Source organism: Chaetura pelagica, unplaced genomic scaffold (assembly GCF_000747805.2).
Source record: "Chaetura pelagica isolate M959 unplaced genomic scaffold, ChaPel_1.0 scaffold723, whole genome shotgun sequence".
Taxonomy (NCBI): domain Eukaryota; kingdom Metazoa; phylum Chordata; class Aves; order Apodiformes; family Apodidae; genus Chaetura; species Chaetura pelagica.
Genome location: NW_009952580.1, coordinates 101,407 through 126,709, shown reverse-complemented (window position 1 = coordinate 126,709; position 25,303 = coordinate 101,407). Strand labels below are relative to the sequence as shown.

The 25,303-nt window shown below is 38.3% G+C and overlaps 1 protein-coding gene across 1 annotated transcript in view; it reads left to right on the top strand.

Annotated features, from left to right (window-relative positions):
* Positions 1–24,841, top strand: part of AHRR (aryl-hydrocarbon receptor repressor) — a 69,544-nt gene extending 44,703 nt beyond the window's left edge. The window contains exons 4-10 of the mRNA XM_009993626.1: positions 13,306–13,395; positions 14,718–14,847; positions 16,535–16,668; positions 17,912–18,111; positions 19,808–19,923; positions 20,876–21,017; positions 23,737–24,841. Of these exons, the coding sequence (XP_009991928.1) occupies positions 13,306–13,395; positions 14,718–14,847; positions 16,535–16,668; positions 17,912–18,111; positions 19,808–19,923; positions 20,876–21,017; positions 23,737–24,841 (1,917 nt within the window). The remainder of the gene's footprint in view (positions 1–13,305; positions 13,396–14,717; positions 14,848–16,534; positions 16,669–17,911; positions 18,112–19,807; positions 19,924–20,875; positions 21,018–23,736) is intronic.
* Positions 24,842–25,303: the final 462 nt, after the last annotated feature.

Sequence of the window (25,303 nt, the reverse complement as noted above, 5' to 3'; positions counted from 1 at the left end):
CTTTGGCTTCTTGACAGGTTCTTTTGGCTTGTTATGGAAGAAGCACTGATGTGCAAATTTCTGTCTCAGCACTTGCTGCTGAAGGAGATGTCTTGATGGGCTTTCTTCTTTGTTATGTCTGTTGGTCTTCTGATCTGCTGTTTTGGGCTGCAGCAGAGGACTTATGGTATCTCTGTCTCCAGATGGATGTAAATCTTTTCAGGTGTGAATATAGTGTTTTATATCCAAAATGTCACAAAAATTAACAAGAAATCCGGATGATCTAGGCAGCTCACAAGCAGATGCTAATGGAGTAAGACTGTCTGGATCTGTCATGCCCTATCTTGCTGATGAATACTGATAAAAGCCAGACCTGGCCTGTTTTGTCATTCCCATGCTCACCAGCAGCTCACACTCTTTTAGGAAAGGTCCATGTTGTTTTTCAGAATGTTCCAAGCCACTCTTTTGCCCTGTTCACATTATGATTTCCACATAAGTCCCCTACTCTTTAGACTTAAGGGCACAAGAATAACATTTCTGTGGGTTTGTCTCATGTTTTTCTTTATGGGTGCACTGAAGATGCCAGTCATCATACTACCCTGGTATTTCTTATTCGGTCATACTGTACTCTTCCTGAGCAGAGACAGTTATCTGTGCATGCCCAAGTTACCTTTTTCCTGCTGTGAACAAATAATATGCCTGAATAACAAGGTATTTGATTTGGTGGCTATTTCATTATAAAACCCATGCATAGCACCAAGAAATGCAAGGCCCTTTCAGGTGTAATTTGAATTACAGCCCAGAAGGGTGGCTGCAGGCTCGACATGTCTGCACGCTGAAGAGAAAAGACTTGTAGCCTGTTTTTCTGTGTGTAGCTCAGAGTGACAACAGGCTGCTTACAAAAGCCTCCACAGCCTTGCTCCAATGCCAGAATCACCTGCTCTTTCCATAGGAACATCTGCACCTCTCTGGTTCTGCACCCCACCCTTCTGGAGCATCTGGTGATGACTACACCAATCTTGATTCAGTTTAGCATGTCAAGAGACTGCTGAGGGGACCCATGCACTCGGTGTGTGTGCTTAGCACTGGGCTGCAGAATGCTTTGGAATCTACTCATGTGCACGTGAGAGACTTAATTTATTCCAGCCAAACACAGGACAGGGCTTTTAGTTTTCATCAATGGCAGAGCAAAGCAAGTTGTTTTTATCTGATATATTAAACTATGGCAAAAGTCTCGTTCTCCACCCTTCCTAAACAGAACTATAATTACAACTTACTTAAATTTTTAGGCAGAGGATGTTGGATGCCTGGCATCTTAAAATTACAGACATATGGACTTCTATTAAAACAAAACAAAAAAAAAAAAAAAAAGAAAGGAAAAAGCTTATTCAAAATAATGTCTATCTTCATAAGTGCAGAAAAACAGTGAAAGCTAGTTTTGGTGGTCTGGTCCTTATAATTCTCCACTGGTATAAATAATATAAGCTTTGTTACATTAACCATTTAATCATCTAAAGTTGGGTTTTTCAAAATTATCTTCTGTGTTTTGTAGGCATGCTTTTGTTCTACCATTTAGCAGCTGGATTTCACTGATTTGAGTTGTAGCATGACCAGTGAGGCAATTCAGGTATCTAGCAGCATTTGTGTTTACAATTAATTGTTGGTGCAAAGCGATAGCATGATCAGGTATAGGCACTTCATCACAGAGACAAGCCCTTTAGATAGTATTTCTTAATTCCCTCTCACAGAGTTGGACACTATTGTGAGTAGGAAATTTTAGTTCTTGCTTGGTAGCTCCCACTGCAGTCACTGAGGCTTTTTTTTTTCATTAGCTTTAATACCAAATAGAGTCCAAGTCTTCTTAATAAAAAAAAAAAAAGGAAAAAAAGAAGTTTAATCTATGTAAAAGATTAAGGATTTGATACAATGCAGGTTTGAAGCATATTACTTAACATTATGTTGTTAACTTAAATGTGGCTGCAAATAATAAACTTTCTTGGAATTTCTTTGAACAGAGAGGTATATATCCACATTTTGGCACTGAAAGGTATTTCCAGGTGGCCTCTACTGACAGCTTGAACTGGAGTTCAAGTTTCATTCCAAGGGAACTGGAAAATGATACACTAGAAAACATCCTATTGGTGCTGTTCTTCACTCTGCATAAGGAAATAACATAGGAAACCCTTTTCCCACTTGGTTTCCTGTAATTTTTTTAAACTTGTTAGTCTAATTCCACTTCCTCCTTCCCAAATGATTTATGTAATCAGTACTTGATAAAACTGCTCTTGAAAAAGGTTCTCCAGTTTGAATTTCAGTCTGAAAGCAAAAGATTTTACTCTTCCTGTTATTTTTTATTTTAAACTTGAAAAGGAAAATTGGGAGTCAGACAAAAGTGCATGGTTGTTATATGGAGCTATGACTAAGGCAGACTTCAGAAATCAAAAGCTGGTATAGAGAGACATTTGATTTATTCTGTTCCTTAATTCCTTTTCAGCTTCCAGTGGCGCTGACTGTCTTAGTACAGTCATTCTAAAGTAAATCCTGTTTGATGATGATATAGTGCTTCACCTTTTAATCTACTGGTTTAAAATAGGGCCACCAAAATAGGAAGTTCTCATAAGAAGCTCAGAGTCTCAGTGCATTTTGTTTTCCAGTTAACGTAACTTTTAAAAGTTACCCAAACAGCCCTTTTGCTTTCCTTTGTTTTCAAACGTGAACTTTCTCCCAGTAATTCAGATGACATGATTTAAGCTGACATTAGTCACTTATGATGACTTACAGAGAATTTATCCATGAAAAAAAAGAGCCATAAATGGGGTAAGGAGTAACTTGCCATTTTATCACATGCGTACATTCACTCTCTTCTTGCCAGGCGCAGGCAAAACACAAAGGAACATTTCTCTTAATCTGGTCCCTTTTTTTTTTTTTTTTTTTTTTTTCTTTACAAATAGGCATATTTCTAGAATCCAGACTTGAAATTTGGCATAGCCACAACTCTGGGCAAAAAATATCCTTTGTGTTGCCCTTTAAACAAATAACTAATGTTCTCGCTTATTCCTTTTATTTTTATTTTTTTTTTCTTCTCAAACAAATCTGGACAGAAAAGCCTGTGAGCTCTAAATACCATTTGCTGTCTGCTCCAGTCCTTAGTGCTACTGTTACGACTGTAGCACTTAGGATGCTGCACTGAGGTTTCTGAAATACAGGCAGTGCCACCCTCCAGCTTGACGGGGGGTGGGTGGGAGCACATCAAAATAAAAATATGTGATCCTCTCCCTTCAGATTTGGAGCCTAAATAAGAGAAAAGTGCTGAAATAAACATTTTGATGGGGAACTGAGTGCACAGAAATAGTTAACAAAATAGTAACCATGATTGCCAGTACTCATAGTGTATGAGCAGCTTGACCTTTGCCAGGACTTTTGCAAGAGTTTTAAGGATCAATTTGAGGAAGAAAAATCAGGTAGCCCTGCTTGCATGGAGCCTTTTAGCAAAATGGGAAACACCATTAAGTGCTTGCTTTCAAACCTTGCATATGGGTGAGGGTAGCACATTGGACTGATATTAATACTTAGCTTCTCCAACATGAAATGACAGATTATAATTATGGGGGAAGCAAGCTGCAAGCAGATTGGAAAATCAGGACAAGCAGCTGATGTTTAATGTGACAAAGAAAGGGGGTGCTGGCAGCCAGCACAGGTATGCAGCGAGAAGACACAGCTATCATCCTCTCGGGTTTGCACTGGCACCAGAAAAGTTGCCTTCCACTTGTCAGGGCAGAGGCAGACCTGCTGTCATAGGGGTAGGCCTAGCTGAGAAATTTTAGTTGTACTGGCGAACTGAGAAGTTGTCCATCAGCAGCACCCAGGTAAAGAATCAACAAGCTTTGGATACAGACCACATGTGGATCCAAATTTAAGATCTCTGTTGCTGTCTCCAGACTGTTCGTCTCAGCCAACTCCACCCGAGCTCACTTTTCACAGCCGCTTCCTCTGTTTCTGCTCAGGCTATTTCAGTGTGTCTGGAGACAGTCCAGCAGCCACGTGACTTCCTCCCCAGCAAAACATATTATCCCGTTTCAGCTCAGCTAGGGTTTTTTTTTCCTCTCACTGACTTCAGAGCTAACCCTCAGCATCCGTTCTTGCCAGTCAGTAGGTTCAATATCCATATGGGAGCTCTGCATTGTATGGATGCACTGGGACTTAATCTACTGCTAGAACTGGACTTCTTGCAGTCAAACAATGAATGCAATCATAACACATTGATCTTTCCATACAAGCTTCTGCATGAGCATTTGCTTTTGAGGAAGTGTCCTGCTTTTGAAGATAGCAAAGGCACGTATTGTAAACAAACCAACAAACCCAAAGATATAGAAATGCACTTCAAATAATGCCTATCTATTATTGAGGGTAACTGTAATCTTACATTGTTTAACTGGTCTTCAGCTGGCTGAAGTGAAGTTATACATTAGTAGCTTAATCTATATTTACAGCTGACATTGCTTCCAGTATATTCCTCATTCTCAACTCAGGAAAGCTAATGAGCTGCAACCTTGCTATTCTCTCAGTAAGGTGTAGTGATGAGCAAGAAAGCAGGTCCAAGCAAGACTGTCTTTTGCACTGCAATTTTGCAGTGATTTTCTTTGGTGAATATGAAGGTTTCAGAAGAAAAACTTAAATATTTTACTAGAAATGTTGAGTACATTTCAATTTTATTTTTTGCCTACCTGAGTTAATAGAACTTGAATATGCTATTTGATGGTTTTGAACTGAAAATAAAACTGCTGTTGAAAAGCATGGTGCCGACCATTAACTGTGGTTTTCTATTAGCAAGTATTGATTTGGAGACAGATGGGCAGAAAGGCACCCTTCGAATTCTTCTATTCCTGTTCCAAGAACTTCAGGAAAACTCACTATCATTCTGATTGTAACTGTCCCTGACATTTTGTATCCCATTGTAGTTGCTGTTCTCTCAGGAATTTCTAGCTGCAAAAGCTGATGGTGGCCAACAGCAGGCATTCTTCCCAATGAGTTTTACAACTTCTCCCCTCCTTCCAGTACTTCAGGGCCCCTAGGATTCTGATTGTAACTGAGATTGGGATTTTCTGAGCAATAAGAAAACAAATGTCTGCTCAAACTAAAGCAGGGGCTTGCAAAAGGGCCTTGGGGAAGGGTTCATCTGGTCTCTAATTCAGCTTATGACTTGCAGTCATCGTTGTTGGTTGGAGGAGTTGTCTCTAATTTTCCATCCTTACCTCTTTCCAGACAAACTGCTATTATCCACTTGACAGATAGAGAATATATTGCTTGCTTCTCTGAGTCAGCATAACACGTTAATAGAATTCACACCTACTGCCAGTGTGTCACAGGGTGTGTTTCATACAGGATGCTTAGAGGATACAAAACATGCATAAAATGATAACCAGCACAGTAAGAGAGTTCCTGGAGTCAGATTCAGAAAAAAAAAGCCCAACAACTTCACTCACCTGAAATAATGTTTTAAAAAGATGATTTAGCATATATTCTTGAACAGCATTTGAAATACAAATTGTTTTGCTCTTCTTGTCACTCCCTGAGGTATTTCTGTAGTAGAAATTATGATATATAGTGCTAAATACACAGAATAATAGTGTTCTGAAATTAGGTCATCACATTCTGTTTACAGTATGTAGGCTGCAACAGTATGTCCTTTGGGTTTTGATTCTTTACAGCAAAAGATGCCTGCCATTCACACTCATGTAACAGTTTGCAAGTACAAATAAAAGTCAGATGTGGATGGAGTATTATGATGGCTTCTTCTCTTCAGGACTTGATGCACTGACATGTAAATAACACTGAAAGAAAAATATAAATCCAGACATTTGGTACTTACATATGTCTAATTGTCCAACATGTTGGATAAATATTACTAGAGACTCCTTTCAGTAAGTTATTTCTGTGGAAGATAATGGGTAATTTTACTACATTTGTTACTGCAAAGGCTACTTAACTAAATTGGTTATTACAAGTGCTGGGTAGTGAGCAATTAGTGCTTCATTTTGAGTCTTCTCAAATGGAATTAATCAGGCTTGCATTTTCTATATTGAAATTGTTGAAGAGAAGACTGAAAAGCCCAAAGCAGCTGCAGAGCTCCAAAAGAATGAAGGGCTGAACTTGCGCTGAAGATGTGATATTGCCCCAGCTTTGCTTCTATCTGTGAATACAACATCTGCTTTTGAGGAAGTGAAATGAGAAACTGCATAAATCAATGTAAAGATTGCTTCCATTTCTAACTGTAGTCCAGGGCATAGTATTTGTGAAAGATCATTGTCAGTAGGGTTCCATTACTAGCAGAGCACAACTTTAAACTCAACATAATTATTAATGAGGAGGCTAAAGGAGAAGATGTAGGAGATTATGTCACACTTTACTCATACTTTCGTGATAATTGCTAAGGTAAATGACATATTACTCGTCTGAGTACTCACTAGCATATCCAGTAATCATGATACATATATCTATGTATTATTAAATAAAATGTGCTTTTTCCCTGACAATTTTAAAATTATTGCTTTAAATAATTTTATTCTTTAGATTACTACAAATAATCTTAAATACTTGTAAATGTCCATTAGTCTCAGGTAGTATTCATATACTCACTTCCCATATGAAGTCATTATTGGCAATGCGAAGAAAAGAATCATGCATTTGTTACAATTAAACCCGAAAAATCCACCAAACCTTGTCATCAATAGCAAGCATTGTTGGTGTTTATTCTAAGCAGACATGCCATATGACAAATTCGTACTGAAGTATTTGGTGTCACCCATGAATTAACTTTTGAAGCAAAACCTGCTTTAACCCATCTTTGAGCTACTTATTCATCAGTGCTGCTCTGCTCTGGAAGCAAAGTCTCTATTCTCATTTCCAGTGTTTAGCCCTTGTGAGAACAATGGGAATCGATTGGGATGTGTCTCTTTCTGGAGTGCACCACATCAATTTTCTGCACATACAAAGTAAAATGATACTTCAGCTCTTCTTTTTAAGTACCATCTTGGGCAGAGTGGATAATTTTGAGACGCTGGGCTCATTGGAGGCCAGTGGTTTATGCCTATAGAGGTCCTAATCCAAGGACTTCATGCAGTCTGAGCAATCGTTGTTAAAAAAACTTAGCTTGGAAGCAAAGTGTAAGGGAAGAAAAACATGTACAGTTTTGCATCACGCGATCAAATGCACTTTAAAGGCAAAGTTGTTCTTGGTTGTGTCTAATGCTTATTACATATCAAGCAAATAAAAAACAACATCACCATGGTTTAAAATCTGCTTACATGTGTGCTCACATTACAATCTCACCCTCCAGGGAACTGTTATGTTTGCTTGAAAGTTTATAGCTCGCAATTACCAGAGCCCAATGACTTAAATTTTCCTAACTGATTTCCAGGAGGCCAGTTTTGTCTGCTGCCTCTTGACGAGCCACAGCATTCCAGCTCCCTCTTTAGACTGAAGACCTATATATACATAAACAAGTATCTCCAAAGTTGCCCTAAGCCCTTGGTGGAAGTGGTGGGATACTGAAAAATGGAAAAATGAGACATTTCATCAGCTGAATGGTTCACAGTTGTCTGTGCCTTTCATGTGGCACAGCTTCACCTTCTGAAAGTGGGAGGGCCAGGGCTCAAAATCTTCCAGCAGTGTGAATGATCTTAGAAAAAAATTTTGGGCCCTGCTCTGGGTGGTGCAGCATGAGACACTGAATTTCCATACTGTCTCTAAGGAGCCTGAAGTGATATCATGACTTAAGGAGAAAGGCAGGAATTTGAACTTCATTTTATCTGGGAAGATGAGCAAAAGGGGCATAATGATTATATGTATGTATTTCTTTGTATTTGAAAATAAACATTTCTGCTGTCTATGAAAACCAACCAATTAGATGGAACACTTTCCCTCCAGAAGTCTTCCCATATAAACTCAAGGCTGTAGGCTTCAGCTTGTAGCATTTACTTTCTTCCCTGGCTCAAATGATGGAAATTCATCTTCTGTTTTGTTTCTTTTGCCTGAAAACTAAGCAGTACACACAAGTCTTTGATCAAAACTGAATGCTAAAACCAATTCTGTCACTCCCTCTTTGCACGAAATAATGCTTACTCACAGAAATATTTCTTTTGAAGTTGTTCTGTAGATGCCAGAGAAATACATAAGAGTCTGGAGGGCTAAGAGATACTGTACTTGTTGAGAAAAGCCATATTCTGATGTCACCAGATATGGTATTTCTGAACAGTCTTTTATGTGGGGTTTTATTTCAGGGTTCCGTAAGAGGGTTTTTTTTTATATTGTTGTTGGTTTTCATTTATAAAGAGAACCTCAGGGATTCCAGAGGGATTTTTGAGAAGGGCAATTATGACTACTAAAGACACCAGTGGAAAGAAATACTGATTCACTAAACAATACAGTTAAAGACAGAAGACACATTAACTGTCTGCGTTTTCCTCCTAATATTCAGAAGACAAGAATGAGTATATCATTTCCAGAATTTTTAAATAGCTACTTATTTAGATCACCATAAAATGGCCCCATCCCACTTAGGATGCAAAAACCCAGTGATCCACTATTAAATGAAGCTGTTCCAGATAAACTGTGAGCCAACTGACCCTGGAAATTTAGTACCCGAGTTGCGTGACTCAAAAATCTGTTCAAAGCAAGGCATGGCTGCAGGCCTTGACTGTTGTACTTTAGTAACCATAGTAACATGGTCTCTGGAGACCTAATGCTAGTGAATTTTCCTTTATTTCAAGGAAGAGTAATAAGAGAAATGTGGCTTGGAACTTGTTCTCTCTCTTCCTCCCCGCGCCCCCCCCCCTCGTTCTTCCCCCAGCCCCCCTTATTTTTACTATGCCATGACCTTGACCAAAATATCTTTGAAGTATTTGCTGGCTGATTTTCTGCTATGGGACAAGAAAAAAAAAAAAAAAAAGAGGATATATAAAGGATCTTGCCAAAGGAAGTTCTATCTTCCTCAAAATATTTGCCTTCATTCCCAAAGAGAACCTCTTGACTAATATTTCAAAAACTTCTTAATGGAAGGAACTGATAACTTTCATCTCACAGCTACCACGGGCACTGAAATAATGTTGTACTTTCTTTGAACTGACAGATTAATTGTTTTTTGTTTCAGTAGCAGGTGCAGCTCTTCGTGAGTACATAATTGGATGTACATGTTTTTTCAAAGGAACACAGGACTCTGCCTGGTGCCAAGTTCTCTCTTTTTTTTTTTCTTTTTCTTTTACATTTGGGAAACACCCCCCACAATTTCATTTCTTAAGTACAATGCAGAAAACTCATGTAATGTTTTTTAAAAGCCAAATACAAACAAACAAATGTTTACAATATACTTCAGTCTGTCTCACATGTTTCAGCTATTATCCTGGATTAGAAATTCCATCTGTCATTGAATCCGTATGGTTTACCAAATGGCAATTTACAACCATGTATTTTTTGCAGATTCCAAGTTGGCTGTTTTTTTCTGCAAAAGTTTTAATGTCCACGCTAATGTCTCTGTGTCTGTGTCCCTGTGTGCTTGTCTAGGTGTATGCAAATTGATAAAAATTGTGATAGCATGCAAGTGGACGTAGATGATAAAAACACCAGTTGTACACAAAGAAAATAGCATCAACATTGAGCTGTGGGGTTTGGTTATTTCCTTGTCTAAATCCATGAGCCCTCTTTTAGGCTTCCCATTATTTCTACTGAAATGAGTAAAGTGAAACGAGGAGAGCTGCCTTTACTTCTCTGTGCTTCCCCTCTGTGCTTTTGGCAGACACTTGCTTATACTAGGAGTGCAAACTGCGCGGCTATGGGGGCTGGTCCAACTCCTCTTTCCTCTACAGGTTATCTATAACCCAGGCAGATGGCTGCTGTGGTCCTGACACAGCACACCAGTGCAGCCTCCCATTCACTGAGAACAAGAGAAAACTATTGCTGAGTATTATATTTCAGTAAATGAGAAAGTTTAAAATCATAGGTGGAGCTATATACTTTGTCGTCCTGTTGCATGTTAGACCTGGTACCTTAGGGAAAAAAAAAAAGAAGCTGGGAATAGTTTTCATTCATTCTCATGCACTGAGGCTGTCTCTCTCTCCCACTCAAACAAATCACTAGGATCCTGGTCAAAATAATGGAAAAATCTCTACTCAGTGTTACTATAAAGGGCTTGAGTATGGAATCGTGTATGAAACCAGAGAGATTTATCTGAGAGGTCAGAAGAGGTCCTTTCCCACTAATTTGCAATCACTATGACCCACTTTTGGGGTACCAGAGCTGAGCTAGCAAAACCCCTCCTCCTTTTCTCCAGCTGTGGTAAATTGATTAAAAAAAACCCAAATCTGATGCTCTTCAGAGTCCTCTATGCTATAGATGCCAGGTTTCTTACTGAACTGCACTTTCGGGTAATATTGAGAAAACAGAAAAAATTGCAGTCATGAGTAAGACTCACTGGTTATGAAGTTTTACTCCATGTCCAGCTCGTCTCCTTTTAGTGTGGTTGAAGCAGCAGGTTGCCCAGCTAAAATGAGGTTTAGACACATGGAATTTGTGTTAATCCTCAATAGCTTCATGTGGCTCCATAAAAGTTGTTGTTGCACCAAAGTGGGTTTTGCTTTTCCTGCCTGCAGGGCAGAACATCTGATTCCGTCTGCGTTCCAGGTCATGAAAACCAGGCAATGCTTACTTAAGAGATCTTAACCCAGAAAAAAACATGAGCATTTTGAGAACAAAACAAAAACAAAGCAGGGGAAGTTTGTCATTCTCTTCATCTACATACCTCCCTCGAATCCATATTCATTTCTGGTTTAAACACATGGGTCCTTGAGCGTTTCCCCCACTTCTTTCCTCTTGCTCTCTCTTACCCTTCCTTAATGCCTCTTCCAATCTTACAGAAGTGTCTGAACTCTTAGAAATACACATGGTCCCATTTCCCCTTCCCATTTTTTACAAACTGCTGCATCAGTTCCAGCCCAATTCTGGCTTTGTGAAAGAAAAACTTGCATGAGGAAAAAGCTGCTCACCTTCCAGTGTGGGGGAGCAAGTTTTCCATATTAAAGGTAAAGATTGATCTCTTAGGGTACATGTCTGGGCCTGAAGAGTATGTACTCTTACGTTGGATGAAGAAGATCCATTTTTGAATAGGAGTATTTATTTCTTGATTCATAAAAACAACCCTTGGCAAAGGCAGGTGCTCCCCCATTCATTTCCTACTGGTGCTGAAAATCTCCAGCTTGCCTGCAGGACAATGGGAAGCACTTCTTAAGGGTGTTCAGCATGATACTGTGTGAGATTCTTTGATCATATTCAGATTGTTTGATCATTTTCTAGGTCTTGCCAGCTATGGCTTGAGGCATTAATTTGCATAGGCTGAGAAAAGGTTTTTAATGTTCTTAACTTCTACTTGCCCCAACTGCACAGGCAGGACGGAAGGTCTTTGGAACATGCATGGTAACAGCCACAAACATCCACATGAAGAAGCTCCTTTAAATGTCCTATGGCTATCTATGGTGGAAATTTTTAGTTTGTTCAAATTAAAAGGCCTTCCAGATGTTAAAAATGTAATAAAATCCCTAACATCACATCACTGATGGTTTCATTGCTGTGAAGATGAGTCCAAAGAGGCGTGATGCCAAAAATGCTTTTTTTTCTCCACTTGACATTGGAAATGGTTATGACAGATACCATCTATGGTGACTCCTCTCAGCACAGTGAAAGGCACAGATGTGAAGATGTGGAAATATTGACCCATTGTCTTCTGGTTGGTGAGGTGCTGGGATGAATTTGGGTGAATTTGGGCATTACTTAGAGCAGAAAATAGCACGAGTCCAGCAATTCCTGGTGGTTGAAGAGTCATCAGGGGTAACTAGTGTTCAACACAAAGCCAACTAGGAAGAGATAACACTTATTCTGGAAAGGATCTGTATTTATGAAGCTGACCTGGAGCTGAACATGGTTTGCCCTTGACTATTCTTAGCAATTAGTAAGTACAATTAGCACTGAATTGATTGAATCAGTTGCTGCTCTTTCCAAACCTAGGCAAGACATTGCAGTCTCTTCACTAGATTTCTCCAGTCACAGCTTTTTTGAGGTACAGAGCATTTTGACATTTATGGTTCCACTGGGCCATGTTTTCCAAAGGTGTTCCACATTTGTGACTGGGGCCAAATGTTCTGAGGAGGTCTGCATATTGTGCACTGAACTCTTGAAATTCTGCCCACCATTGTCACAGTGGGAACAGGCTTCTAGCAGTCTTGGAAATCTGGTCCCTATTTGGGAACCAAAAAGAGAACCAAGCTCACAAAAATATGTCAGTGTATCTGGTTACTGAGCAGTTGAAAATCTGCCCTCATTGTGCTTCAGGATTAACTCAGGATTAATAGGCACATCAGTACAACAGTAAATAAGGGAAAGGTGAAGCAAGGATAATAATATAGCAGTATTTAATCAGCAGCTGTTTTGAACTGCAATCTCAAAAGAGCTCAAAACCATCACATGAAAGGATCATCTAAACTACCTTGGAATGCAAGTCTGCTGGGGTGAAGATACATTACTGAATCTTTATCAAGGGAAGAGAGGCAAAATGTCAGACTGCACGCAGCATGTTGGATCTTAATGTTTACGTCACTGATTTAATTTAATCCTTACTTTTATTTCTGGATTTCTCCGGTTGCTTTCCTTAAATCACTGGGTCTATGAATTAATTTAGCATTTTTCTGGACAAGACGTTGGTCTATATGAGTGAAGTATTTATTCCCTACTTTTTATATTAATTGCATTTATACAATTATGCAATGCATGTATTTCTATAGAAGCTTAAGAGAATAGCCATACTTAAAATACATATGCAGGTTTAAAGTCATAGCTACGACAGCACATGCATTTAATTTTCTTGTTGTAGATTATTATATAATTACCTCCATGTATCAATGCAGGTAAATTCAAAGCAATTATAATGGAATGTGATGCTTTAAATTAAAAGGGAAAAAAAAGTTAACATTTGCTATTAGACATTTAATTATATGAATTAATGACAAAATAAAATTTAAAGTAGATAATAAAGTAGTAATGTAATATGGTAGTTACACGGTAATTAGCTATCCTAACTTTTTTCCTTTTAAAAGGAAAAGAACATGTTCCAGATTGTTACTAAGTTTTTCATATTAGAAAAAAAAAAGGCTTTTCTACAAAATTTATGTCCAACTCTTTTTTTGGGTGATTATTTCATATTTATAGTATTCTTAAAATTATTGCATTTTATACCTCTTTGTTTTCCGATTATCTTTAAAAACTATTTTATTTTCTGTTCTTCAGTCACTGAATGGTTTTGCGTTGGTGGTGAGTGCAGATGGAAATATATTTTATGCATCATCGACGATTGTGGACTATCTAGGGTTTCATCAGGTAAATATATTAACAAATATTTAGAATACTTAACCACTGCCATTGTAATTACTTCCTTGTAGTCACTCCTGCTAACTGGCTTTCTAAAATGCAGAGCTGGGTTCTTTTGCTTTATCCTTCTCCTGCTGATTAGATGTACACTATTACTGAAACTAAGCTACTTACTGTGCCATTTCAGACTAATTTTCTTTTTTTTTTCTTTTCTTTTTTTTTTTTTTTCTGGTGATCTGACAGGTGAATTCCTTCTGATGTTGCTCCTTTTGTAAAGCTTTTGTTGACAGAAACATGATCTATAACAAAAATAAGATGTAGCTCAAAGTTTCCTTCCTATTTTGGTATAAAATGCTACTGTTCTAGCATTGTTATACTGTGTGTAACAAATATATTGTAAAGTCACAGAATAACGGAACCGTGTGGTTGGAAAGGACCTCTGGAGGCCAACTACTTCAACCTCCTGCTCAAAGCAAATCCAGTTAGAGCAGGTTGATCCAGGACGCATCTGATCAAGTTTTGAGTTTCTATCTGCCCTCTGGGGTTCCAGACCTATTCCAGTGTTTCACCACTCTGACTATACATTTCTTTTCACTTATATCAACTCCCAGTTTCCTATGTTGCAAATTGTGTCTATTGCTTCTTGTCCTCCCACTTTCTTCTTCTGAGGAGAGCTGGGCTTTGTTTTCTGTACACCCACTCACTTGGTTGATGTAGACAGCAGTAAGGTCTTCCTGAATTTTCCTTCTTAAAGCTGAACAAACCCTGTTCTTTTCCCCTCTCCTGATATGTCATGTGCTCCAGCCCTCTTAAATGTCCTTGGTAGCACTCTCCTGGGCTCGCTTTGGTATGCTAATATCTTTAATTTCCTGAAGTACTCAAAATTAGAGAGAACTTTGCCTTTGTTGAACTTCCTGATGTTCCTGTCAGCCCATTTTCACAGTCAAGGTCTGAGCAGCTGTCCTGCCCTCTCCAGTTGGCACCCTCACAAACCTGCTGGGGGTGCATTCTGTCCCATCATTCACTAATCAACAAATTAAATTAGGTTGGTCCCAGCATCAGTCCCTGTGGGATGCCACTAGTCACTGGCTGCCATTGGACTTTTTTATGACTCATGTTTGCATATGCACAAAAGAGTTCAGAATAAAAAGAATCATCTAAGGATGTAAAGTCAAAAATCAGCCATGAAAACAGGGGCCTCTGAAATACCTTTCCTCAAATAATTTTTGATCTGAAAGTATTTTATATCAGTCATTATTTAAGGAAAGTATTAACCTAAAGGTAAGTGTCTGCCCTACTACAAATTAAACATTTCTTGTTGTAATTTTCAGACTGATGTAATGCACCAAAACATATATGATTACATTCATGTGGATGATCGCCAGGATTTCTGTAGACAACTGCACTGGGCCATGAACCCTCCCCAGATGTTGTCTGGACAACAATTACAAACAGAAACAGGTGGGATTGTATATGTTGATTGGAAGCACAGGCACCACCATATAAAGTTAGAATTGCACTCCAGCTACACCTATGGCTGTTCCATGTGATATCTTCACTAGAAAGCTCCATGGTGGCCATTTATAATGTTTTAATCCCATAGATGACACTTCTTCCTGATTCTTTACATTTATAAGGTGATGTGTGATGCTGAGGTGAGAAAGTTGATGTCTCCTTTATTTTCCTTTGACTAAAAAGTACCTACAGATATTCTTATCCATGCGGAATGAACTGCATTGTTGTTCCTCCTATCAACCTTTTGGTCATACTGATTGGGACATTACTATTTCTCTTATTAATGCAAAAAAACCCCATGCAGAACATTTTTGTATAGTACTACAACAGCCACATCACTTTCCACTGTTTGTTTTCCCACATGAAGTTATATGGATAGGAGATTTCAGAGCAAAAGCAGGTATAGCAATGCATTTTTTCCATTAAGGCTGCATTCCCTAGGATAGCAGGTGGATACGTGTTCTTAATGTTTCTCCACATGAGACATTAAGCTGAGGTCACCACTACAGAAAATACAATGGGGTTGAAATGATAAACTCCTACGAATTATTGATCCCAGCAAAATGTATGCATCTCACTAGAAGGTGAGGAAATAAGCAAGGAAAGAAACTGAAGAAGCAGAGACTCCAGAAGGGGTGGAGAGAAACTTGCAAGCAATCCTTCAGCAGCATTTATGAAGTTCTCAGGAACACAGTCATAAAACTTGGGTAGAATTTCTTGCAGTTTCTCTGTTTTGCAAGAGTCTTACAGATTTGTGAGGAACTTTGCAAGATTGATAAACTCCTACGAATTATTGATCCCAGCAAAATGTATGCATCTCACTAGAAGGTGAGGAAATAAGCAAGGAAAGAAACTGAAGAAGCAGAGACTCCAGAAGGGGTGGAGAGAAACTTGCAAGCAATCCTTCAGCAGCATTTATGAAGTTCTCAGGAACACAGTCATAAAACTTGGGTAGAATTTCTTGCAGTTTCTCTGTTTTGCAAGAGTCTTACAGATTTGTGAGGAACTTTGCAAGATTTAGAAGGAAGTTCGCAGAAAACAAAAAAAATGTGCCTGAATATTTCAAACATTTACAAGTTACAAACATTTGGAAATTTTTTTTTCCTAATATATACAGTGGAGAATTTCAGTTCCTGAGTTCATACTTCTGCACAAATACTGGTGCCTTCTGGGAAATAAGCATATGCATTTGTAGTCCAAAACTGGAAAATGTGTCATTAAAAATCACGGAGGCAACAGCCGAACATTAGCTGATCAGCCACAGTTTGTATGTTTGTTTTTTTCTTGCATTAGCATATTTCTTTATATTATTCCTTTTTCTAGTGTATTTTCTGTGATCTCTGAACTCAAAACCAGAAAAAGCTGTTACCCTGCTTTGCATCACTAAAAATCACAAAAACTCAGTTAAAAGTAAAATTTTCTGAAGAAATTCACCTGGATTCTATTGTAGAGCTTTTCTTTTTTTTTTTCTTTTGGTAGAGCATAAGTATCTCTATATGATACAATTTAATATTTTTCCTTCCATACAGTAATTTTTGTTCAATTTCCATAAAAGCTTCTTCAACTGGCTACAGGACATTTTCATTCTTTCTTAGTGTGATCTGATATATTTTGCCTCCACTGTTGTTCCTAGGAGAAGAATATATTCTCAATAAATTGTTCAAAGCTCAAGAGAATGACAGCACAACAACAGATTATTCTTCCTTCTTAACTCGTTGTTTCATCTGTCGAGTTCGCTGCTTGTTGGACAGTACTTCTGGCTTCCTTGTAAGTCTTAACTTCCCTTAGAGAACTGTAGTCAGGACACGCTGGATTTTAATTGTTTCATTTGAAAAATATTTCATCATTAATATTGAACATAAATATTGTGGAGAGCCATGGACAGGACACACTTTTCGTATGTGGTGCCCTAACAAGAAACACCTAAAGATATTTATTGATACGTATAAAGATGATGGGAGAAAAGAAGGTTGTAGTATTTGAAATGTAAAGAATCTATGAACTTTCATGTTTTAAGCTGTTTTGGACAATCTGTCCTTGATTTGTACTGGGCACAAGGGCAGCAAGCCTTAGTTTCAATGATTAACATTTAAGCACAAAGTATTTGCTTTAAGGAAAAGGAACAATAATATTTTGTTTTCCCCTTTTGTAATGGGTCCTTTAATGCTAAAAATGAAAATTAGAAATTCTCTACATGCTCCTCAAATATGCTTACTAGCAGTGGCTCATTTCTAGAAACCACTGGCTTAGTTAAGACCAAAGCTGTTTCTTCTTATGACAAAGTACAGCACGGGCAAAGAAAATGAGAGGATCAATGAGACAGGGAAATGCAACTTCAGTATCAGATGCTTATTTGCTGGAAGGCTAAGGGTCTGAACAGCGGTACCAGTTAGTCATTTCTGCATCCCTGTTTTAATCTTGTAGCACTGGAAAATGCCCAAAACATTTTTCTGTAGTCATTTTGTGGTAGGTAATTTTTTTCACCAACAGGCAGCAGATGGCCATTAACTTGATGTCTGCCTTCTGATTATATGGAGATTTGAGGCAGGGATGGATGGTTCCTTCCAAGCCGTGTACTTGGTATCTGCCTATCTTGGGTGTATCTTCTCCCTTGGTGTCGGCCTGAACAGCCCTTGGATTGTGCCAGTTCATATACTTCCTATAGAAAGTGCAGGGCAAGAGGAAAGAAAGTCAGGAACCATCTCACTGGAGAGAACAGAGCATGGAAAAATAAAAAGTCCCAGCTTGAGAGTGAGGCACAGAGGAAATACCAGCATCCGCTGCCCATCTTGGCGAACAGAGTGCAACATGATGCAGAGCTTCTACTTTAAGTACACAGGAGACAAAACCCCCAAAATCAGCCTCAAATGTCTCATGTTACTGTTGATAGTACCCCTCTGAAATGGCACGGTTTAAACTGTATGAAGATAATGGAATTCCTGGTTTTAAAATGTTTATATACTTAATGCTTAAGATTTTTAATTTATTTATTTTATTTTTTTTATAACAGACGATGCAGTTCCAAGGCAAACTAAAGTTTCTTTTTGGACAAACGAAGAAGTCCTCATCAGGAACAGTACTGCCACCTCAGCTGTCCTTATTCTGCATTGTGGTACCACTTCTGCTCCCTTCTGTGACGGAGATGAAGATGAAAAGCCTGCTTGTGAAAGCAAAACACAAAGCTGATGATGCAGCAGCAGTGAATACAAAGTATTTTCAAATCAATCTTTTAGCAGTTAGTAAAGCATACTTTAGGCTTTGTCTTTATTAAGCATGTAAAGAGCACAAATCAGGCGAAATAACTCTCCATTAAAAAACTCTCTTAGAAAAGTGAATAAATTATCTGAGTTTAACTATATAATACATAGTAGCTATTTTATAATATGACATGACATGAGGTGACATGACATAATAGAATAGAATATGTAGAATGTATAATATATCTTACTTTATATGTAATGTATATCAAATATTATACTACCTTATAGATAGTTTTACATAAAAGCTGGAAAGTAAGGGTATCTTCCTTGCCTTCAGAAGTTACCAACACAGGAAGTCATTCTACTAGTTGCAAAAGTGGAAAAGAAAAAGTATCTTTACTGAGACTTTTGGTATTTCCATATCTTGTGATAGCAAAATTATTTTGACTTGGGTATTTTGGTAGCAAACAAAGGAAAAGGAAAACTTTAGAAAGCTGAATGTGCTTGTGAGAGTCCAATGAGATGTTTTTGGTGTGTGTATTTATCTTACAACAGAAGGCTTATGAACACGAAAATCTACAATTGCACTAAATGGCCTGGGGCTGATCACTCGGTGGCAGTCACAGAAGATCTGGACAGATTGTGTTCAGACTCATTTCCTTGAAAACACTTATTTTCATTACTCTTCTATGATTGAATTGTAGTTGATGTTTGGGGCTAGGATTACGTTTTCCCTTATTTGGTTAAAGACAACCTTACATCAATGTGGTCCATTGCTGTGAAGCAAAATGCTCATCAGTGTGACTGACAGCATCATAATTTGGCTTTTAATTAGAATATGCTTGTGTATGTGTGGATTTACTATCTAGTTGTGTAATATTGTTTTACCACATAAATCCTTTTGACACAAATTAAATTACTGCAAGGCTGATGTAATGTACTATGCAGGCTTTTAGAAGAGAATTGGAAAGTCATCCCCACTTGCTAGTTTTTCAATGGCCCAGGTGAAATTGGTTGATGATCAGAATTCAGCTCCTAGAAGAGAGGTGCTTTGCTTAAGTTTTACTAACTGACTGGACAGTGGCCAAGGATTTGACAAGAATCAAGTGGGCATTTAACTTCAGTGTTCTCTTTAATTCAGGCCTGGAGCACGCTGGCCAGGGATGGCATGAAAATTTATATAGTAATTTCTTTTCTGATGGTCTTAATAAAGGAAAAAAAAAAAAAAAGTAAAGCAGCATTATGGACTTTGCACCCTTTCCAAGCCGTAATATGCATTTTGAACTAAAGACTGGAAGAAATTAATGCAAATCCTATGATGATGATTGCAAACTGAAGTCACGCTAACTCTTAAGCGCACTGCTGGTCAGGGTGATGTATGTACCGTGAAGGTACCTTGAGTAGGCAGAGCAGAATATACAAAACATTTCTCTCAATTCAAGCTGAATCTTATTCCAAAAATAGTAATTTGTGAGCAGAATATTCCTGAATAGAAATATTCCTCATAATTAAATGCAGTCATACACAAGTTTGACCAAACAAATCATGCAGGAAGCAGATAATTATTTAGTGTTGGTTTCTATATATTTAAACCATAAGTCTTTGCTGATGGCCAAGAGCTTGAAGATCACATCTTTTAAAGTTTGTGGTTTTACTGTGTCGTCACTCACTGACAAGGAATTTTCCACATTTTCTGTCCTCTACAGCTCCAGTTCCAAAGGTAATTCAGGTCTGTGTGAAGCAGAACTATATGGAAGAAACAGTCATCATCAAGATGCAGCTTTCACTAATGTGTTACAGATTGCTGAAAACCAAATCAAAGGTGTGTCTGCTAAGTACTTGGGTATTGCACCCAGTTTATGGAGAAAGAATCTTGTCTTAACTCCTGTTAGGTCTCCCAGGTTTTGGTCCCAACAATCTCTTTTTTCTTCTCTCTAAAATCCCTTCTGTAAAAAAAAAGATGCAAAACCCAAATAAAAATAAACAAACAAAAAACCTGACCACTTCACAAAACTATACTGAATTTTGGAGTGGGCAGAAATACCACGAAAGTGAGTTTACAGATATATACACAATCATAGTAAACGAGAATAGTCCAAGTATGCTTTCCTAAATATGACAGCACTGAGTTAAAAAAGATTATGTGGAAGCGTTAACAATAAATAACCACAGGTAGCCCTCTCTGAGGAAAACTGGATAATGTTACAAATGCTAGTTTTTCCCAAAGATCAGAAAGTAGAGGGAAATTAGAATATATTGTCTTTAAAAATCTATTTGCTTGCATCTTTGACTCATGCTTTCCCAGTGTTTGCTGTGGCAATATTATGAGAGTCTATGCTGTAATTCATGTTTTACAATCAATTAAATGTTGATGGTGAGTCTACGCCAATAGGTAACTTCTTGAGTAGAGTTGTACTCAAGCTTCTGTCCTACCTGCTGGAAACCTTTAACTTCTTTAAAACCATTCTTCTGTCATAGGCCCATTTTCAGGAACATTTTATTGGTACAATATGATTAACTGAAAAGGTGTTTTTAAATAGTGAATTAATAATATTGAAAAATCCTTCGTTACAGTTCACTTGCTTCATTAGGCTTTTCAAATTTTATTTTTTAAATGTAATTAGCCTGGTTTTGTGACATGTTTTAGCTTGTACTTTCCTATGCTGATGATTCCAGGGCAGCAAAAAACCCCGTGAACATTCCCTTATAGTTTAGGTAAGAAAAAATACTAAATACTGCTTGTATTAAAATAGATTTTCTTTTAAATTGTGTAGCAAAGAATAATGGAGAAAATGGCATTTCTCTAGTCAAAGTACAAACAAATGAAGATCACTGGGTCTGGGTTCAAGCTAACACTCAACTTCTCTATCGAAGTGGTTGTTCAGAATATGTCCTTGCCCAACAACAAATGTTAAAGTAAGTATATTTTCCAATATATTAAAAAAATGTTCTATGTTTCAGAAAAATGTATCCTTTGTGTATGAGACCCTTAAAAGGACTGTAGTGACCTAAGAGGAGAGCTGAGTGAGAAGGATTTAATTTACTTACGAAACTGAAATCCATTTTTGTCTTGGATCATATGAAATGGCTGTTATAATCCCAAACAATATTTATTTATTTTCTGCAGTCCTTTTTTCTTCTGAAGTTGAGTGTACACGCATACTTCAAAACCAAAATGCTTGGTTATTAATATGTTTTTACTTTGCTGCACAAAAATGTATTTTGGGGTTTTGTTTTACTTTGCAGCTGAAACTCTTTGCTTATTTAGTGTGCCTTTTTTCCCCCTACTTTTTAACATTAGAATTTGTTAGGCTTTTAAAACAAATTCTGTCTGGATGACAGTTGAGCTCATGTTTTTAGTTATGGATGTTCCACATACTGAATGCTCATATTCATTGTATGTTTCTAGATAGATACATCTGTAGGCTCAGCCTTGGAGTAGAAGCTAATCTCATAGATTTGCAGTAAAAGAGGACCTCTGTGCTGCGTTTTTCCCTTTCCTCCTAAACAGGCTTTTCTGCCTTCCCCCATGGGATTGTCTGTTCTAGTTTCCATGGGCCTTATTGAGATGTCTCTTCAAGCTGGTCTGAGGAAAGAGTTAAGAGAGTGGACTGAATGACCAGGAGCCAGGAGGTGTACACACCCACAGCCCAGTGGAAAAAATGTGGCCTGTTAACACTCTTTTTTCATTTAGGATGCCTTGCAGGTGGAAGAACTAAATGATAGAGCAGATATCCCTTGCAGGCAGTGTATCTCCCAGCATTCCCATGAATAGGAGAAGAGCTCCCACCTGAGCATGCTGGAACTCTTCACCTTTACTGGGACAGCACAACCAACGTCTTGCCACATGAGGAAATGAATTTGTATTAAGAAACAGATTAAAGGAGCTGTTTCTTGTATCCAAGTCTCTATTTTTAAATTATTTTTTGTGTAATTACGCATGACCTTTGATGCTTATCTAGTTACATTTTTACTTTCTGAGTGGCAAAAATCCTTCCTTTGCACTTGATAGTTCCCGCAAACTCAAGCGTTGCAGGAGTTGGCCTTGGAGATAATATTCAGTTCTGCTCTCCTGATAGGCTTCATCTTTACTACTATTTTTTTTATTAAAATGTGTCTTGGACACAAGAGGTAAATTCTTCACCACGAGGACACTCAAATATTGGAATAGTCTCCCAAGGGTAGTAGTGGATTCCTCCATGCTGGAAAGTTTTAAGTCTCAGCTTGACAGGGTGCTGAGCCATCTCATATAAACTACAGTAGTGCCTAGAAAGGTTGGACCAGATGATCCTTGAGGTCCCTCCCAGCCTGACATTCTGTGATTCTGTGCTGTCTTCCTGGAAACATACATGCTTTTGGAGACTTTTCACTGGATACTATTTCACTGTATAATTCTCCATTTGAGGCTCTAAGCTTTTGTGACTACTGCATTTTTTTAACCCATTGCTTCCCAATGAGACCATTTACTGAGAAACTAGTCCTGCAGAAAACTTGTTTCATGCCATTTCTATCTCAAGACTATCACTGATAACAATAACAATTTTTACACAATTTTTAGCATAAAAATATTTAATACCTCATGGAGAAAAAAAAAAAAAAAAGAGAAAATATTCTTCTTTCTTGGTGTACTTTTATTAACAGTGGGACGTTCTCTTTTTGTAACAACATAGACTCCCTCTACTGGAAAATCCTGTATTTGCACATTGAGTCCATATTCATGGAAAAAGTTCTTAATAAAGAGCTAAGAAAATTCCTCGTAAAATCCTTACTAGCTCTCCAGGTTTTCATGCTTGGTGCCTTTTTGAGATAACCACTTCTTGTTTGGAGAGGGAATGGGGTGGTTTTGTAGCACTGATCCTGCCTAAGAATTAGCACATTAGTGAATTCTAAAGAAATACTGAACCTGAAGATTTGGATGTCAAGTTCTGAAAATTTTCTCTGCCAGAGTTCTTCACTAACGTGGAGCACTTCAGCTGGAGATAGAAGAAAATGAATTCACTGGACATCTATAGGAAATGAAAGACAACATAAATAAGTTAAGCATGAAAAACAAACTTATGCCAAATATGAACATCTGTGACTGTTCTGGACACTTAATTAAGGTGTTTTATTTCTTCTAAACTAGCTCTGCATTCTCAAAATGAAAGACCCCCCCACAGTTCTCCCTCAAATAACTTGGATCAGAAAGTTCTTATGCATCCAAATAATTCCTTGTTAACAAAATACATCTCATTTAAGATACTCTTTGCATTTTACCTCTACCTACCGTCCCAAAATATGATTTAGAAAAATATTAAGGCAAGAACAAAAGTGTAAGATAATTACCGTACGGTATTACCATATTTAAGGTATTTCTAAACTGTGCGCCTGACATGGAAGAATAAATGCATGCCAGAATTTAAATGAAATGGTGCCATAGAAAGGTAGATGTGCACACTCATTGACACCTGGATGCATGCACAGTTTTTTTCTCTTGGACAAATGCAAAGGTTTTGTTATATGGACAAGACTGTGAGAGCATCATATTAAGAACAAAGGATTGCTTGAAATGTATGTCAAGCCACTCTGTCTGTATCCCAGAAAACATCCATTTAGAAACCTCTGATTGATTTGTTTTCTCTTTTCTTATTGAAAGGGAAGAAGATGAACAACTGAAGATACCAAGCAAAGGAAACCTGGAGGGAATTCCCTATAACAGTGCCATTGAAACTCTGGGACAGTGGAAGCATCTTAACTGGACAGCAGTAAAAAATGAACAGGATAATGTAAAAGTGAAATTTGAGCCTCATACAAATGGTGAGTGTTTTATGCAAGAGGAATCTCTCAGTTCTAACACATCAGTTTTAGGCGTTCAAAACAACTGCACCACAAACAGCAACTGGACTTTAAGAAACTCAAGCTCTTGTTCTACGAGCCAGCGAATGAGCACTTGTTCAAACAGGAGAGCTGGACCATTCTACAGCAGAGACCAAAGTTTCTTAAATTTAGCATCAACTTGCCCTTCCCACTGGGGGAGCACAGAAAGCTGCCAGTCTTACTCGGGCGTACAACAACGTTGTGCAGAGCACTATGCAATGGACCATCTGAGAATGCAGAGACCCTTCCCATCCTCAGAGTCCCTCTATGATGCAGCCTTTCCTGTGGAGATGCCTATCAAAACGGAATACGATTCCGATTCCGAAAACATCGCTGATAATTACCTGACGCCGCAGAACGGAGCCTGGCCGGAAGAGAACAGCTTGGTGAGGAGGCAGGTGTTTAGCTACCCCAACAGAGTGCACCTCAAAACAGAACCGGACCTCTGTGAGCCAGCCTCACCTTGTCAGAAGCCAAGGCACTGCCTTTACACGCCGCATAACTGGCAATGCATTGTAGCCAACCACCCCAACAACCTAAACCTGAACAGACCTTGCAGGGGTTCACGTGGCAAAGAGGTGGCCCCGTTTTGCCCTCAGAACTCCTCTGGGTGTTTGGAAAGCACGCCTATCCCACCACACACGGCGTGCTATGGCCACTTCTACAGCTCCAGCCCAGGGGAGGAGAAAGAGCAGGATCATGAGGTTTTTAAAATGCCATGTGAATTTAAGAACCCCTGCTTTGTTCAAGCAATCAAGCGTGAGCCCCTGGATTCTCCACCATTGTCCAACAGTGGACAGAACAGAGTGCACGCAAGCTTCCCCGAAAATATGTTAGCAGGTCCTGTGCCTCATAAAACCACTGAATGTGCATTTTTACAATAGGTTTTATAACATTTGGAATATTTATAATGTTTAAAGCAAGAAGTTGTAGATTCTCTTCCAGTTGGGTTAAACGAGTTACTAAAATTAAAAGCCAGTGGAAAGATTCTGAGTGTGTGTGTGCATCTGTGTGTGAGAAAAAACAGACACAGACACACACACTCTTCACATCCCATCACCCTCCCAACCACCCACCCTCCCTTCTCTTTGTGATCTTTGGCAAGAAAGAAAGATAAAACCTCAGGCACACAAAATCAAAGAAATCATTAGTCACTGCACAGGTATACCTGCTGCTTTGTCTTTATAATCTTTCCTGTCTTGTCTACAGTTCATTACCAATGTCCAGCTATTTCTGTTTCCTGCCTTTTTTCTGTTTGTTTTTCTCAAGCTGGTGTGATGCCTCTGTGCAAAGAGAAAATGTTTATGGTCTCTGGAGTGGCCATAGGAGTTTTTGCTTTTTTTTTT